Source organism: Glycine soja, chromosome 7 (assembly GCF_004193775.1).
Source record: "Glycine soja cultivar W05 chromosome 7, ASM419377v2, whole genome shotgun sequence".
NCBI lineage: Eukaryota > Viridiplantae > Streptophyta > Magnoliopsida > Fabales > Fabaceae > Glycine > Glycine soja.
In genome coordinates this window covers 692,717-710,718 of record NC_041008.1, presented here as the reverse complement: position 1 = coordinate 710,718, position 18,002 = coordinate 692,717, and the positions used below count along the sequence as shown (strand labels likewise).

At 32.2% G+C, this 18,002-nt stretch overlaps 3 protein-coding genes across 7 annotated transcripts; 1 reads left to right on the top strand and 2 right to left on the bottom strand.

The window, feature by feature from the left end:
• Window positions 1-5,298: 5,298 nt before the first annotated feature.
• LOC114419189 (LOB domain-containing protein 22) lies at window positions 5,299-7,299 on the bottom strand. Its single transcript, XM_028384839.1, has 3 exons — window positions 6,989-7,299; window positions 6,245-6,730; window positions 5,299-5,431 (listed from the first exon to the last, which is right to left on the bottom strand). Exons 1-3 carry the CDS (start codon window positions 7,297-7,299, stop codon window positions 5,299-5,301), a joined length of 930 nt encoding a protein of 309 aa, XP_028240640.1.
• A 2,075-nt stretch (window positions 7,300-9,374) lies between these two features.
• LOC114417932 (mediator of RNA polymerase II transcription subunit 9) lies at window positions 9,375-12,707 on the bottom strand. Of its 4 annotated transcripts, none has more exons than XM_028383011.1 (8): window positions 12,547-12,707; window positions 12,390-12,451; window positions 11,816-12,219; window positions 11,682-11,744; window positions 11,479-11,559; window positions 11,050-11,108; window positions 10,879-10,959; window positions 9,375-9,866 (listed from the first exon to the last, which is right to left on the bottom strand). In XM_028383011.1, exons 3-7 carry the CDS (start codon window positions 12,149-12,151, stop codon window positions 10,902-10,904), a joined length of 597 nt encoding a protein of 198 aa, XP_028238812.1. In that variant the 5' UTR covers window positions 12,152-12,219; window positions 12,390-12,451; window positions 12,547-12,707; the 3' UTR covers window positions 9,375-9,866; window positions 10,879-10,901. The 4 variants fall into 4 exon arrangements, with proteins under 4 accessions (XP_028238812.1, XP_028238811.1, XP_028238809.1 ...); XM_028383010.1 differs by having other exon boundaries at window positions 11,816-12,173; XM_028383008.1 differs by having other exon boundaries at window positions 11,816-12,176; window positions 12,547-12,706.
• A 192-nt stretch (window positions 12,708-12,899) lies between these two features.
• LOC114417933 lies at window positions 12,900-15,645 on the top strand. Of its 2 annotated transcripts, none has more exons than XM_028383014.1 (2): window positions 12,900-13,107; window positions 15,143-15,645. In XM_028383014.1, the coding sequence occupies exon 2, from the start codon at window positions 15,155-15,157 to the stop codon at window positions 15,353-15,355; it is 201 nt and encodes a 66-aa protein (XP_028238815.1). In that variant the 5' UTR covers window positions 12,900-13,107; window positions 15,143-15,154; the 3' UTR covers window positions 15,356-15,645. The 2 variants fall into 2 exon arrangements, with proteins under 2 accessions (XP_028238815.1, XP_028238814.1); XM_028383013.1 differs by having other exon boundaries at window positions 12,903-13,107; window positions 15,139-15,645.
• The last annotated feature ends 2,357 nt before the right edge of the window (window positions 15,646-18,002 follow it).

Below are 18,002 nucleotides of genomic sequence, written 5' to 3'. Positions count from 1 at the left end.
ATGAGATCTTACTTAATGGAACCAAATTTAATATCATTCGAACTAATGACTTGTTAGTATTTTTAACTACTTTTAAAATAAAGTATCATATTTATAAATGAAGTTAATTTCCACATATGACTATGCATACACTCAACAATATTATTAATCATTTGAGACAAAATTAACCACTATTTAATATTTTAATAATCTTATGACATTTTTAATAAAGTATCAATAATTATATGTGATCATGTTCATTTACTTTTAATTATTTATTAGACAAAATTAATTATTTACATGTGTAATTACAGATGTAATTAACCACTATACTTTTTCTTCTTATATTCTTTTAATCTTATAAAGGTAGGAAAATATAAGTATAGGTTGATGTAAGTTAATTTCCTTCTCTTTTAGGGCTGAGAATCTTCATCCGGTTAACCTAGCAATAGCATCTATTCCGTATGAGCTGTCATATCTGTACCTTAGCATATATTATGGTTTCTGCAGGAATACGATGGACATATGCGGATGTTGTTAGTGACTGTCACAGTTTATCCATACTAGTGGATTCGAAGTTCATTGATGAGGTCATACAGGTGAGATCACCACACATTGACGTATACTTAATTTGTTTCGAATCAAACCTATTGTGATGAAAATCACATTCATATAGACTCCTAACTTTTTAATTATCACAGAATTATATATTATTTGTAAAATATTTTGTTTTCTTTATCTCTCTTTATATATCCTATCAATCCTTTTATCTTATGCTTATCAATTTCTTCTCTTCCTATCTCTCCTTATTGTACTATTTCTTTGTACAAATTAAAAATACAATTACTCTTTATCATGTATTGAAGTATGTATAATAATAATAATAATAATAATAATAATAATAATAATAATAATAATAATGTTTGTTAAAATACAATTATAAGGTCAAGTTTTCACATTGGGGAATACTAATTAGAAAGTTGAATAATGAGAAGATCATAAATCTAAGTCTTAATTAAGATTTTAAAATTAAAGAGTAGTATTAGGTTTACTTATGTGATTGATCGAGATTCATTGGTAAAAATGTGAAAATCTTTTTAGTGTTTATTACCCTTCGATTGCACAAAAATAGAAGGCAATTTTCTAAATTATACTCAATAATTATTTTTATTTTTACGGAGACTATAACTAATTTAAAGTTCAGCTTGGAAGTAAATAAAATTTGACAAAATATTATTTCGGCCAAAGATTAAATTCAGATACGATCCAAACGATTAAATCTTAAATTCAGCATATTAATTATTTGTTTTCAATCGCTTAGTTTTATTTTTATGTCTTTAAATGTAATTCCGGCAAGACATTTTGCTTGGTAAAGTTTAAAAAAAAATTAAGTTCAATAATTCGATTTCGTTAAATTTATGGAAGGGTAAATTAATTTTTAATATATATAAAAGTTTGAATTACATTAAGTCTTTCATCTATTTTAAACATAAAATTTCTTTTATACTTTAATTTATTTTTTATGTAAATTAATCTCTAAGCCTAAGGTGTGGCTAGTAACAACGAGCCTCTCAGATTTTCAAAATCCTAATATTGATAGTACATTTTTAAAATTAATTGCTAGAAGATGTTGAATTATAAAGACAGGAAAATTATCATTAATAAAATATTTTTTTAAAAGACTTTAATAATCAATATTTTATAGTTTTGAATTTTAATTGATTTATATCATTAAAATTTAAAACATTTGAAATGATTACTTTATAATTTATAAGATTTGAATGGATTCTATGGATTTTTTTGAAAGCATTTAAAGTTATAAGAGTCTATAAAAATGATAACAAAAAAAAAAGATTTGAATGAAGAAAGGTGAAATTAATACAATTTTTTCAATCTTTTAATAGCTAATTAATTAACTCTAGTTTTTTTTTTTAAAAAAAACTAATTAATGAATTATGGTTTTATGTTTCGGAAGTAGTATTTCTCCACATATCTAAACTCCTTGGTGCATTAACATATGTTATGGTGTGCGCTTACTAGTAATATTATTGAAGATGAAGATTTGTTGTCCAAACAAATTGAATAACATTTGTGTTAACAATACCAATCAAAATTCTAAAGGATTACAGAAATTACATGGAACAGGAATACAAATATGAGGAGGAATTTCACATTAATAAAAAGTTTGAGTATGATATAACTGATGATAAAATTCATAAACATTAATCTTAAAATTTTAGATTAAAGTGTGAAGTTAAGTTTATTTATATGGTTACTCATTATCCATTAATTGATAAAAATTTAAAATATCTTATCCAAAATAACATATATCATTCATAGCTATAGCAAAAAAGAAACACATAATTAAAATTCATAACGCAAAATTAATGTTAAGCAACCCCTTTATTAATTTAAGCACTTGTTTGGATCGGGCAAAACAAGTACAACAATACACACCACAAAGCAATTGCAAGCAGGGACATTCATTCTAAAACCAAATTAGAAAAACAAAATAAAAATAAAAATAATCCAGTTTATGAGTAAGGTCCAATTAAGACAGGTTATGTTAACCTGGCTTATATAGAAATAATGATAAGTGGCTTTAATTAAGGTGTGTCGTCATGAGTGGAACAGCAGCAACCACAGCACGTGAAGCAGTTCTGAAGGAAAGTCATGCATGCAGGCACATGTTGGTGCAAAATTGTCCTCCAAAGCAAGCCACTAATTCGTAAACTGCATCTAGCTAATAGCGTACCGCAGCAACTCCAGCAGGACTACTGCTCATGCTGCCTGCTAGTGCCAGTCAATTCATATTTTAAATGCCTTAATGTGTAAATATACTGGAGAACAAGGGCAATTCTGCCCCCCGCTTGTTAATCTTAAAAGACTTAATTATAAATTTTATTACTTAATTATCATTATTTCACAAATTTTATTATTTAGGATTTTTTTCGGTGCTTTTTATTGTTTTTAATTTAAGTACATTTTATTATCATGTTGATTATAAAACAACATTTTTTAAATATTGGTAAGAAAATAATGTTGTTTTTTAGGGACACATCAGTACTTGGTTATACATTTAATGGATTAGTAAAATCTGTGAAAATTGTAACATGTGATTAAGTTTCCTTCCCTTTTCTGACAGCAGCGAATCTTCATCACGTTAATCTAGCATCTAATTCAGTATGAGATCATATTTGTACCTTAGCAAATTTTATGGTTTCTTCATGCGGAAGTATAATGGACATTTGCGAATATTGTTAGTTACCGTGGATCAAAGGGTTTTCGAAAGAAATCTCATCATATAATATGGAAAACAGCTTATCCGTACTAGTGTGGATTAATTCTAAAGTTCTAACGTTGATGAGGTCACTCAGGTGAGATCACCACATTGACGTACTTAATTGAGTTCAATAATTCAATTTTGTCAAATTTATGAATGTTTGAACTATCTTACATTTTTCATCTATTTTAAAGATTAATTTTTTTTCTTCTTAAATATATTTTTGATCTGTAATATATATTCGACTTTATATATTGTTTTTGATAAATTTTTTCTTTGAATTGAATCTCTAATATTTAAATAACTTTTATCTAAAATTCCTTGTTATTAGTTGAAGTTGATTATCTACTTACGTGATCATTAACCAGGTAACCAGGTAAGTATATATGTAATCACACTTATAATTTTTTGTCTAAGTGGAATTACATATAGGAAAAAGTTTTTTTATAAATAAAAGTAAAAATCACGTCGTATTATTTAGGTGATCTTATACCCCGTCTCCATTTCACCTTCTTGTACCCTAATTTCTCAATCAACAGCGCATACACCTTCTCAAGGACCACCCCTTTGCTGAAAAAATGGTCCACCCAAAGGTACCCTCCGCCTCTCAGCACCCTGTCCACATCTAGCAGCAGAAACTCCATCACCGTCAATGGAATCCATCGGTTCATGGCGTGCTCACATCGCACTAAATCCACGACATCGTCAAACAATGGCAATCACTGCTGTAGCAGCACGAGCCCCCGCAGCATGACGACCTCGTTGTTCGACGCTGCCACGTTCATGGTCATGGTCACCACGGTCACGTTACGAAGCCTCATCGCGGCGGTAAAAGAGCCAGTGCCGCCGCCGACGTCGAGGCCGAGTACACATGGAAGAGAACGACAGTGAGGTCGGGGAAATTGGTATTGGGATTGGAATTCTTGGTGAATTCATTTAGGATTTTGATGATGTCATTTTGCCAAAGCTAGTGAGTAGTGAGGAGCATTAACAAAGCACTGGCTTATACAAGAAGCATAAAACATTCATACTACGTACCTACGTACTAGCTAAGACAGTCATGTCTTTCATGTTTAAAGTTCATTTCATCATTAAAGTGTTGAAGCCAGGACCCAAAGTGCATTTTCGTTAGGATTAGGATTGTCAAATACATAGATTTGACAGTTTTTTTATTTGATTATAACGATGGCCTGAAAAAATTTATTAAAAATTGACTTATATATGATCCTTTTTAATGAAAATGATTCAATTCATTTATTAACGCTTTTTTAATGGATATTCAAACCATTTATAAAATTATTTTTAAAAATTAAATAATTCTTATGATTATTTCAAGAAACTTTCTTTCAATTCAATCATCTACAAAAATGTTTTTAAAATAAAATAACTTCTTTTATGAATTTTTAATATATTTTAACCCCCCCCCCCCCCCCCTGCTTGTCACTCTACTGCACTTTTCATTCATGTACTTTTCGCTGCTTGTATAATATTTTTCCTATTCATATATCTTAATATAATGAGCACTCAGTTTTTAGGAGTTATATAATTCATCATCGTATGATATGTATCATAAGGTGTCTTCTGTAGCTATAAATCCCCATATTAAATAGTGCATTTGTAATTAAGTCAAAAAGTAAAGACAATACCAAAAAAAAAAAAAAGAAGAAGTAAAAACAACACAAAAGTTTCTTTAATTTAGAGAGTTTGAGTGTCCCCCCTTCTCTATCCATCTGTTTTATTTCTTTTAAACAAAAATTCAAGCACTCACTCCCTCTCTCTGTTCATACCTTTCATTGAATCAGACATGCATCCCAGGATCGGGAATACATTATTTTTTATTGATTATGAGTAGAGAAAAAAAATATTAATAAAAAGATATCCTGTGAAAGAAATCGAGTAAATAACTCTAGCCGCGCATATAAAACTTGCAAAATTTTAACCTCAAAACGGAATGTATCCTAATGCCAACAAAATGAACGATTTTGTAGAAGCATTTTCTACAATCTATGTATGCTAATTAACACCTCATGTCCTCATCAGCAACTACAATTTGTGAGAGTAAACGATGTTGCTGCACCTTTCAGGTCATGGTCTTGAGCTTGTTGCATGCAGGGATTAGCCTCCGCTTTTATTACTGCATCGTCTATCTTAAACAAAACTGCTTCATCACTGCATATTATTTAAATAAAAAACTTGACCATGTTAGAAGGTGTTACGTACGCATCAATATAACACATAAACAACGAATGATAATGATCATAATAGTAATATCTATTTATTCATTTTGTTGGAATTAATGCCTTTACAGATATTCTAGATCAGACATCTCATTAACTTCTAACTAATCAATTCCAATGCAAATGCCTTTATTAGTTACAACCTAGCTACAAGTGGATGTTCCATAAGGAAAATGTTGCATGCACAGCTCTGTGCTATTTAACATTTACGGAAAGAGAGAGAATTGTAAGTATGATGTGTGATATAACCTATTAGGGGAAGAGAAAAAAAAAAGAGTGTTAATATTTAATAGGACGTTTGTAGCATGGAGTTGTTCACATATTGTTACTGGCTCCATAACAAACATTAATTAAGTCAGATTCTAGATGCATGCATGCAAATAGTATAATTCTTGATTTTTGTTAGTGTCTACACCTTGAGAAGAGAAATAATGTAGTTTAAGACTACCAAGTATTCATTCAAATTTTATTATTTACCGAAACAATTAATAACTATTACTAATTTTATGTCATGTAAAGATTAATGGAAGGCATGGTGGTCCGAGCGATTAAGTTATTGATATTACAGTCTTTCAAAGAAAAAATGTGATTGATATCATTGATAATATGATGTAAAAGAAAAAGTTATAAGAGAAGAAAAAAAACGTGAAGTATGTTTATATTTGTGAGTGTCCAAACTTCAGCATCCATGTAAATATTCCAAGAAATAATTTCATGGCATTTTCAAATCTATAAATTTACAAACCTGCGATGGACTAATTCTTCAGACTCGAACCCTAACTCGCTTCTCTCATCAGAATCCATGTCAATCCCCACCACCGGCTTGTGATCATACTCATCGCTGACATTACTATTCTGCCCATGCAATGACAACGAAGAAAGCGACACAGCAGTGTTCTGCACAGCCCACGTTTTAATTTGCTCCTGCAAAGCAATGCCATCGATGTTTTGGCTTCCATTACCATTTTCGTGCATCATAACATACTGCTCCTCCCCCTGTTGTGCCTGCAGACACTGATAGTGTTGTTGCTGGTTATACAAGCCCATTGGATCACCGTTCAAAACCTCACCATCACCATTGACAGCTACATTAACGTTGTTTGCAGCAAAGATACCATGTTGTTGTTGGTGTTGGTGCTGAGCCTGGGCTCTGAAGATGGCGAGTTGTTGAAGGACGAGTTCGAGTTCCGCCCTATAGTACTCGATTTGGGCCTGGAGTTCGAGAATGTACCTATAGCATCAACATATATAAAGGTTGGCCTAGTGAATGAAGAATAATAAAGGGAGGGGAGAGGTCACAATTAATACTTTAATTGACATTTTTAATAGAACTAACAAACTAATAATTTTTTATTAAAAAAAGTATATATAGCAACAGGAGATATAAGATTGGTTGCGTACTTAGGAAAGAAGAAAAAAAATCATGGATTCGATTCATTTGTTAACAAAAATTAATAAATAATATCTGTTTGATAAAAAAAAAATGTACCTGTAGCAACCACCAACTGGGTCTGTAGCGCGCATGTCGGATTGATAGATGATGGTGCGCATGGCTTGGTCCTTGTCCTGAGGGCTGAGAAGCTTGATGATCTTGGTGATGTTGCTCACGCCGAACAACTTGTGCGCGTTGAGGAACTGGCGCTGGCGATCATGGGGGAAGTAAGGTGCAAGGATGCAATCAGGTGCACACTTTCTGCGTTGGTACTTGCATGCAGCACAGGCCTGGGTGGCGCTGTTGCCATTTCTTGGTGTTGAGATTCTGTTATTGGTGTTGTTGTTGTTAGGGTTATTGTTGTTCATGGCTTTTTGGGGAGGAACAAAAAAAGGGGTGTGAGATTTCGGCTGCATCTCCGGCGGGGAAGGTGCTTAAGGAAGGGACCTTTTCTGGGGCTTAATTTTTTCTCTTCCCTTATTTTCTCGGGCTTTGTTTGTTCAGAGCAATGGGAGATGGAGAGAAATGGGAGGAGGAACAGATAGATATAATACAATAACGGATCTTAACGGTTGCGTTTTTGCTAAGTGTTATTTTTGGACTCAAATAACTTCTTTTGCCTTCCATTTTTGCATGCACTATGATTAATTAGAAGTGTTATTATTGGATATGATGGAGCCTAAAATAGTATGGTATTTTTATTTCATGTGTGTGTGTGTTTGATCTTATTAACGTTGTTTTGCCTTTTGTAGGAAGCAAATGTAGATTTGAAAGCCAAGTCAAATCATCCAGATAATTATTAATTAAATTAATTATTTCATATTCATAGAGTTATACCGTCTGACCAACAAAGAGCGATTCAATCGGAGAAACTTTGGTATTAAGGCTGGTGAAGGCCGGATTAAGTGTAATGTGTATTAGTGGCTGATTTGCTTACATGAATCTGATTATATTATTATACAAATTTGACGAGTAACGTGTCACGATATAGTTAAGTGCGTACGTTTACAACGAGTAAGTGTACAAATTTTACAGTATATCTTGTTATGCTTAACTTTCTGTTCAATAAGAATATCTCACAAATTAATGAAGGAAAAACAAAACTTAGAATTAGATATAAAAAACATACTCCTTAGATACAAAAGAACTTAACAAACAATTTAGATATTAAATTTGAATCGCAAAGCTAGAAACTGCATGACATATATGGTCAAACACAATGCAACATATCAAAAGCTCCTTTGAAAGGAACCAACGGAAGCAGATTTATCAAACTGCATGACATTGGCAACTGGAACTAATATTGGATTCCCTTCTTTCTCTGGCTTGGCAGTGGCCTTCTTTTTTTTTTATTATTATTATTTAGCATTGCTGCTTCGATTCACATAATTGGCAACTTGGCATTGCACCCAAAACTTATACAATGATACAGATAATGCACATTGGCAATAGTTTGAGTTCTTTCAGCTCATTAATAATCACAATTGAGGAAAATTGAGACTAATTGATAATGAAATCTTGTTGCACTCCCATAGTCAAATTATGATGAGACCATTGCTAACAAACATTCCTTCTCTTGGTAAGTTTAGAGCCGAAATGCCTACTGAAAAGTATTGTTCTTTCCAATCCTAAATAATTTTATATTTTTTTCTTATTTTTCAAGAAAATTTATTTGTATATATCTATTATTTTAAAATTCTGTATCAATTACTATTTTCTCAATTATACTTTTATCAGCAATGAGAGAGAAAAATTAATGAATAAAATATTAAAATAAGCAATGAAAAAGTTAAAAGATATATTTGAAAAATTAAAAATAAATTTAATATAAACTATATTAATGTTTTATTGTATAATGTTATGCGTCAACGTAGAACATACTTCATGCTATTCATAATATGAAAAAGAAAATGAGTATTAATTACAAAATCAACCATTTATTAATTAAAAAGAAATAGAATATTCTAATAATAAATACAATATCAGAAATAATATCAAAACATAATATCACGTAAACAAAAAGCAGAAAGGTTAATTGCTTTTTCTTAATATATTTATTGTATAACCCTAAACAACAAATAAAGAAGTAATATAGCAAGGCAACCTAAAACTAAGGTACAACCAACTAGTCACTAAGGTACAACTTTGTCTGTGTCAAGACTCACTCCCTTTGATATAGTGAGCTACTAATGTAAAAATTAATAAATAACAAAAATAATCTATTGTCGTACCATTTTAACCTTAGTTTCCTTATGGATTAATCTACACTCTACCGTTCAATTAAATGAAATATTTGAACACAATATGGGTAATGATCTCATACTCGTGCAAGAATTATTTAGCAATGATATCAATTTTTTGTTTTGTTTTGGGCCATCAGAAATGATCAATTCACAGTTAAGAATTTCACTTCGCACCATCTAAAATATCAGATAACACCTCGTTAAAACAGTTGCGACAGCAGCATTTTATCTTTCACTTTTCATTCTTTTGGGTCTAGAGACAACATTCAATGTTCTTTAAACAATTTGGGTTAGTGTAATGAATGACATTATGCATTCAATATCACCAAACTTTGACTCAACACATGATAGATAAATGACCCAAATACAATGCAGGGGGCCAACCATTTTTACATAAGCTATCGGAAACATTACATTCCTCCAAATTGCCAGAGTATGCTCTTTAATTTAATGTCCTGCCTCTCTAATAGAGGCAACAGAAGAGAACAGTAAAGATGTGCAGTTGATTTAAACCTACTTTGACCTTGTTTCATGGATATAGAAACCTTGATAGGAGCCAAAACATGGCCAGTAACTTGCAGAATATCTATTGAATTATAAATTCAAGGCATAAATCTCCAAGGTAGTTGTACATAATAATCCCAAGATGTTCTGAGAAGGGAGAAATTCAAAGCAAACGTCTACAGTGACATCTGTAATACAAGATCAAAACTTAAGGTCACAAAAAGCTTCAAGTTTAACTGACATACATAATGAACATTGAATCAAAACCAAGGACAAGCATCAGGATCATAAATGGAAGAAAGTGATATTTAGTACACTCAATTTCTCTCTTGCATCAAGTGTATTTTGGAATTGATTAAATGTTCTTAATCACACCTACGTTCCTTGTTATCTAAAAAGGAAATACAACTACATTCTTTACAGACTATCTGTTTGAGATACTAAAATTATTTTTCTCTTTACAACTAAGCAGGTGATTAGCTTCAGCCAGTAGTCCAGCAACAGTATAATATTCACATAAATAAACAAGACTAGAAAGCAATTGAGATGGTGGCACAGAATTTAGTTGAGAATGTCTGTAGTCTGCATCTTTTGTGGTTTGGAATTGATGAAAAGGACAATATACGGCCCGAGTGCCTAACAAATTTGTTCCCTTCATTGTGCTAGGAGTGAAAAACTTAAAAAAACAAGACTGGAATTGTTCAATCAATTAAAAGATATAAAAACAAAGAAATCGTGATCTTTTCTCAAACCAAAGCACAAATTACAATTGAGACTCAAGTGCTCAATGAAATGGGGTTCCTCAAAGAGAATTCAAAGTTTATTGATTAATCTCATCTACAGCTTTTAAATCTTTGGCTCGAGATTTCCTGTGACTAATCCAACCCAAAATACATGCAAGTATGACTCAAAATTGGATTCTGTAACTGGGACTTCCACGTTCCAAATTAAAAAAAAAACCAAAAGCAGTAAAAGATATTAAAATTCTCCTATAGCTATACACATTCATCCTTTAATATCCGCAGATAATAGAACATGTATTGAAACATACATCTTTAAGTAATTATCAGTTATAAGTATAAATAATTATTAGCATTTCTGCTAATCTTAATTTTAAGGTAGAGAACTGGTGATCCATTCCTAGTAAAACATGAAGGCTACAGTCTATCAAGAAACAAAACCCCATTTAAGGTTCCCTACCTATCTGAATGCACGACATTCTCTTATGGCTCAGACCTAACAAGATCCTCCACAGATTTTCTGTAATTGGCAATCAAGTCTCTGGAACAAGCGAAAACAAACACATTTATTTAGCATCTAGAAACTTAACTAGACAGAAATATCTGATACAATTTGTACAGAACTACAGACCTTCGCTGATTTAACAATTGCTCACTTTCCTCTAGCTTCTTCTTCTGTCCCTCAACTGTCTGCATTCAGCATCCAGAAAGCACTCACGTAAGGCCAAGTATAACCCTAGCTTCAAACTACGAGTTAAAGATGTTTTGAGCACAAGCATATTGAGATGTATGTCAGCAGATTTTCAACATCAATAATGTGGATTTTTGTTTATCATGCATGGCCCACATAACAAAAGATAGTAGGAGTATAAAGAGAGAATGAGAGAGAAAGAAAGTGCATGATGTGCATTGGATTAAAGGCAAAACTAGAGCCATTCAGTTTCAGCAGACTTTAGAAACACAGAAGTTTGAAGTTCAAGTGTTAAACTAACTTGCCTATCCTACTTAACAATTAGCATATAAAACAAGAAAAGAGTAAAGTTAGAGAATTGCAGATTACCATAGCCTTGGTGCTAATGGAGTCAGAGATTGAGTTTAACAGCTGCTGGCACTTCTCAAAGTGGTTGCTCAATTCATTGATCTTTAACCAATGAAATCAAAAAATAAAAAACAAAATAAACAAATTATTGAAAACCCTAAAAGGAAAAATTGATTCCAAAAAAAATGGATTAATCAAAATAGTGAAAAGAGGAAAATTCAAACCAATGCATCTGACTGCTGATCCGGGGTTCCATGTTCGATAACCTCAGCCAAATTCTCCACCAACTGTGCCCATAACAAGAAATTCCTTTATTGAAAAGAAAAATAAAAGAATATATTGAAAATGGTCTCATTACATGTAAAAGATGGTAGTGAGAGGCCAGTGACTGGTGAAGGTTCTGCGGCTGTTGTTGTTGTTGCTGCTGTTGCTGTTGCTGTTGCGGTTGCGGTAGAAGACGCTGCTGCTGCTGCTGTTGTTGTTGTTGTTGCTGCTGCTGATAAAGGTGGTGGTGCTGTTGAAATGGAGATTGGGGTGGTAGTGCTTGCTGAAAAGGTTGTGACTGGAGAAACTGTTGTTGTTGTTGTTGAAGAAAGAGGTTAGGGTCCTGGTTCGATTGGGATTGGGATTGAATACTTGAATTGTGGGTTGGGATCATCGTCCAGCTTCCTCCAGAAGAACCATAATGATCCATCTCACTCACTACAATTATACTGCTGCTGCAAAACGATTAACTCCTTCTTCAGGTTCAGATTCTATATCCTACCATAGATTAATATATCAACTAAAAAAATGTGAACACAAAGGGGCCCTTAAACAACTACAGATTGTCCTAATATTATAATATGTCATACTACCAATGTCAACAAAGGGAAATTAATATATGACACCAAAACTCGGGAATTCAATTCGGCTATTCAAACTATCATTACCTTAGATATTGAGAGAAGCTAGATTCAGCTATTTAGAGCGAAATCAGGGAGAAGAATCAAACCTGCACACAGAGTCAGAGATACAAAATTAGGGAAAAGATTAGAAAAAAAAAAGTAAAAGTAAAAGAATAAAAGCATTAGGCTTCATGGAATTCACAGAGAGAGTGAGAGAGCGAAGCGAAGTAGAACGATTGAGAGAGGCAGAGAATAAAGCACAGCACGATACACGAGAGAAACAAATGGAAAGAACTCAACCAAGGTCTGAGCGTGGAGCGAAGCAAAACACGGTGGAGAAAGGATTTTCCGGTTTAAGATCCGTATGTTTAAAGTGGATTTTGGATCCTTAAACGGGTTATACATAATCCAACGGCCAGGGTTCAAAAGTTTTTCTGGGCCGTTGAATGCTGCTAGATAAAGTGTCCAATTGGGCTCAGGGGATACGTCAATGGGCCTGTGACCCGGACCCGTTAACCCATTTGTGCCCATGTCTATTTGTACAAACCAAACAAAGCCTTAAGTCTGTACCTAGAAACGACGACGTTGTTGTTTGCAGCAAACACACACGCAGTAGCTAGCGCCCCCTTGTTTGTAGGTCCGAGGTTAAGGGAAACATCGGTGTGGTGTGGTTTTGATTCGCTGTGTCCAATCCAATCCAATCCATTCTCTTTCCCTCTTCTTCTCATATCGTTTTAAAGGTTTCATCTTTTCTTAATTCCAGGTTTGATTCTTATTCAATTTGCTCCCTTTTTTCTTTGCAACTTCAACTTGATGTGTTTCATTGTCAGAATGGCTTCTGTTTTAGGCAAAAATTAATTATATTTTAGATTGATGGCAGTGCTCATAGCTAGGCAGTTAGGTCCTTAATTTGTTCTTTGATCCATAAGAAAATAACATCTACTTATTTGAAAAATGTAAACAGTAAACTATTTGTACCGTTTTGATGAGGATTATAAGTTAATTAAGAGCATATAACATTTATGATTAATGGTGGTGGCTTTGGGGAAGTTGCGGCAACAGTTAAGTTTATAGTGATAGAACGAGTAAATGTTGTTTTTTTATAAAGTGATTGAACGTTGTTTTAGTCATTCTCTCTTTTGATAGAATGCACATTTTTCTGAGCCTTTTTGAATAAACATTTTCAAAGGATTTTTAGATAAGACAATGGCTAGGAAGGATTTCTGAAATTCTAGTGTAATTGCAATACTTGGTAAAACTGGGGAAAAAAGTATCTGCTCCTGTGGTATTGTAGGGATTGTTTCACAGGTCTATATTAGAAGGATTCGTTTACATTTTTGCTCATTAGACTCGTGACTGCTGGGAAATATTGTAATCGGTAAAGGAAAGGAAAAAAAACATATTTCTTGCATTGAATCCGAATTTGTTTATCACTTTATCTATGTGAATATGTGATCTTTGAGTCAGTTCAGTGCAAGAATACGGAAATACCATCTATTGTCCACCAAAGAGTCACAATCACTGCAGACCATATTGTTATTTTAAACTTATTCTAATCTACCTTCAAACAAAGCTTGAAACTGGGTGCATTTAAGGAAACTAAACTGTTTTATTATTAGATAGTTTCAAGGAAATTAAACTCACATTAGTTGGTGAGGAGAGTTCAAAATTCCTCTCAATGTTGCCTTTGTTCCCTTTTGTTTGTGTTACAGTTCTAATTGGCATTCATTTCATGTGAACACGTAGCTTCGGATATTCTACTCTAGGTGGTTTTTAACCATATTGGTTTTGGTTAATTACATTATTTCTGAAATTTTTATTAGATATGAAGGCCTACATACAGGATCAACAAGGTTTTGGTGTTTTAAAGGATTAAAGTGTAAAATAATCATATTTGTACAAGACAGGTTCATCTACTACCACAACAAAGTAAACAAACAAGTCTAAGAAACAGGAAAATCAACTTCAATGCTCTCAGTTTTAAGTTTGAACCCAGCTTTCGATCATTATTCTAGGATATTAAATTATACAGGCTTCTGTACTGTTAAGTATATGCTAGTCTTGCAATTGAACTCTTTGATGTGAATGGATTGAATACAACAACAACCATGCCTTATTCCACTATAGGGGATCAGATACATGTATCAATTGGTGCCATTGAGATCTATCAGAAAACATATATCAAAATGCAGAATGGATGGAATATATTTTAATAATGATATCAATTCTAGTATTGTGGTAAGAGTAAGACCATCAAGTTTTGAAAGGGATAAGTCATATCTGGTTTTCAGTTTTGGTTTGGGCTTTTCATTCTTCTGCTCATTCCTCAAAAGCTTAATCTAAGCAAATTTAAAATGTTTGGCTAGAAGGCTAGAACACATACTATTAGAAAGTGAAGTCCAGTAATTCTCTTTTTGGACTTGATGATATATTGCTACTTCATCGAAACCATTTTTCTTTCTTTTGATCCATGAATATCATTTGTGCCCCTGGAAGTTGCTTTACAATCCTTTGTACAACAAAACAAACTGTTGATTAAATAATGGTTTTAAGTCGTCATTATCTCTACTACCTTGCCAAGATTAGATAAATAAGAATGAGGCTTTTTAGGGGTTAAAAAGCAAATCATGAATGTTCACAATTGGTTGGTTGTTGGCATGCATTTAGTTTGTTGATGTTGCTAGATTGATGGAAACCATGGGATATGGCGTGCTATTATCATCTTATGTTGGGTCCTGATTCAAGAACTTATTTGGATTTGAAGGCAACATTAGTTTGACTTACTTTTTTACAGCTAGTCTGACTTAGATATGGCGGTAAAACCAACAGTTGCATTAAGGGCTATTCTTGTTGGAGGCATAGCAGCATTTGCTAAAATAGCAGGTGCTATGAAAGCTGCAGGTGGTGCAAAAATGGGCGCAGCTGCAGCTGCCATGACGGCAGCAGCAACTGCAGCTGTGGCAGGGTCCAAACAAGAGCAAACAGATGCTTCTCAACAGTCTCCAAAATAATTATCTGTATTTTTTCTTCCAGTTTTACACTGTGTGTTGGTAAGTTTCTGTAGCCTAGTTGAATATTCCAAGTGGAAGAAAGAGGCCATATGTGAATTATAGTCTTGACACATGGTGATAACCTCTTCAAAGTCTTTGTAATAAGATTACACTAAATTTATACAGTTCCTGAAGTTTTAGATGGAGCTATGGTTGGATTTCATAGACAAAACTAAAGTCTCAGCCGATTAGTTTGTGAATTAGATTTTGTAAATCTTATTTTGCTAAGAAATGAGTTATCTTTGAAGTAATTTGTGGTGTTTGAACTTTGAATATTATTGATAAGATAATTTGTCAAAGTACATATAGGAAAAGGGTTTGGTTTTAGAAATAAATATAAAATATGCACTCAATCGTAATTGTTGCTAGGGGAGTGGATTCACAATGACAACTGAGCTAATTGTTCTCACACTGTCAATCTGATTTTGAATAAGAGGAATGGTACACATATTTTGACACCTTTTTTTATAAATTTATTATTATTGGGTTATAAAACAATTTGTGTCTATTTTCTATTAGTGGGAGTGACATGAGCTTTTCCATAATAAAAACAAATATTGAAAATAAAATACCAAAAAGCGTTTGCAAGCATTTTTCGCATAAAAATAATAGGTATGTTAGCATCGCTTATTCGCTTTCAGTGGCTCAACTTTTTCTCTCCTTTTCATGGGGAGGAAGGGTAGGACATTTGGGCTTACTGTCAGAGAATTATTTTGGCATTAAGGAGAACTGATAAAGTTTTAACACGATGGGCCATAGAATTTGTGTAAAGGTCCTAAAGGAGCCTTATTTGAAACCATAATACTCTATCACTCAATTAGCACTTCCAGCAGAAAAAAGGTAGGATAAAGGGCTATAAATTGTCTTTTCATATACTATAACACTGTGGCTTAGTAGTTTATTTTTTTTCATTTCATTAGATAAGTATACATGAGATTATGGATTATAATATCTGCATGACCATATGTATAAAAAAACTGCTTATTTATCAAAATTGAAGGACTTTTTGATATATTAAAGTGACTTTTAAAGGTTTGTTTGTTAAATCTTTTTTATTTAAAAACACTTTTTTTAAAAAAATTACTTAAAACTTAACAAAAAAAACAATTAAAAGCTGAAAATAATATAAAACATGGTTAAAATCATAAGTTATTTTGAGTAGGTCGTTTAAACTTTAAAAAAAAATGTTTTTTATAAAAGCATTTTTAAAAGCATATAAGATTTTTTTCTTAAAAAACAAAAAATTGATTTCATAAAAAAATTTATTTAGACTAACACATCAGAAAATCATAAAACTACTTATTTTATTTAAATAAACATTTTTTAAAAAAAAATAAGCTTAAACAAACAGATCCAAAAATCAGAATATTTTTTAAAAAATTAATTTTTATAATTGTAAACAAATATAAGTTAGCTTCTATTTTTTAAAAATATCTAAAAAATAATAACTAGATTATTTTAGATCATAATTACTTTTTCCAATATGTAACAAACTGAGCCTGAATGGTTAATTAAATAACTATATCAAGTAGGTCTTGAATGCAATTTTGGTTACTATGTTCATTTTGCAAATACCATTCTTCTATTTTAAAATGTGTAATTTTTGCTTATCCATTAATTTGACATTCAATATTTATCAAAAATACTAATGAGACAATGTAGTAAAGTGTTACATCAACATAAATGTGCTGACATATCAGTACTTCCATGCATTAAATACTGGATGTAAAGTTTAAATATAGACTAAAGTTTGGACAATTAAAATAGTGACAGGACTAAATTTACACACAACAAAAATAAGAAGAACAAATTCACAAAATAACAACAATATATAGAAGACCAAAATGCAACTAAATCATCAAAAATTTCTTAAAAATTAAAAAAGAATTATAGCTGTCTTTTATTTTTCTTTTGAATCATTACAAATTACTAGAGCCCGCACTATTGCATAATAATTCTGTAGAAAAAAGAGAGGAAATACGAAATAACATAATATATGCTTGCAATGTGAAATGAAAACTCTAAGCACTCATTTCCATTAAAGAAAGATGTGTGACTTTTATCAATGAACACCTTGGAAATGAAGTAATTGATTGGGAGAGAGAACCGAGAACATGTATGTATAAATGACATATAGGCGAGAGAAGAAAGAGATGAGGGATTGGTCAAACCATGCAGTAAAGTTGGCATTGTTTTTTGCCAAAGGAGAGGAGATGGAGGGAAGGAAAGCATCTTTTTAGTGTTACATACAATGACAAGTCAACTAGGGCTATATGGCTGTATATATAAGGCCATCATTTAAAAACGCAAGAAAACAAAAGAAAAGGGATTCAATCATATATTCTGGCAGCTCTCACAGCTTTTAGAGGTAGATAGCACTACAAATTGTTTGTTGTGGTTTGCCTTCTGCTTCTCTTCTAATTGAGTCTGCCAGACAAAAAGCACCCCAAACAAAGCACATCTGCAAGACTACAAGAGATAATAGAGAGGAAGAAGGAATATATCATATGGCCATGACATAGGGGACTGTGTGCTTTTTCTCTCTCTACCTTGCTAATGCTACTACCCTACACATTACACCCCTTCCTTTTTTGTTTTTTAATTATCT

Excerpts from the sequence above, each read along its gene's own strand:
- LOC114419189 (XM_028384839.1), bottom strand. The coding sequence starts at position 7,299 with ATGAACAACAATAACCCTAACAACAACAACACCAATAACAGAATCTCA. Across the intron at positions 6,731-6,988 it reads CCAGTTGGTGGTTGCTACAG|GTACATTCTCGAACTCCAGG; the intron begins GTACATTTTTTT and ends TTGATGCTATAG. Across the intron at positions 5,432-6,244 it reads GAAGAATTAGTCCATCGCAG|TGATGAAGCAGTTTTGTTTA; the intron begins GTTTGTAAATTT and ends AATAATATGCAG.
- LOC114417932 (XM_028383011.1), bottom strand. The coding sequence starts at position 12,151 with ATGGATCATTATGGTTCTTCTGGAGGAAGCTGGACGATGATCCCAACC. Across the intron at positions 11,745-11,815 it reads CTCACTACCATCTTTTACAT|TTGGTGGAGAATTTGGCTGA; the intron begins GTAATGAGACCA and ends TTATGGGCACAG. Across the intron at positions 11,560-11,681 it reads ATCAGCAGTCAGATGCATTG|ATCAATGAATTGAGCAACCA; the intron begins GTTTGAATTTTC and ends CATTGGTTAAAG.
- LOC114417933 (XM_028383014.1), top strand. The coding sequence starts at position 15,155 with ATGGCGGTAAAACCAACAGTTGCATTAAGGGCTATTCTTGTTGGAGGC.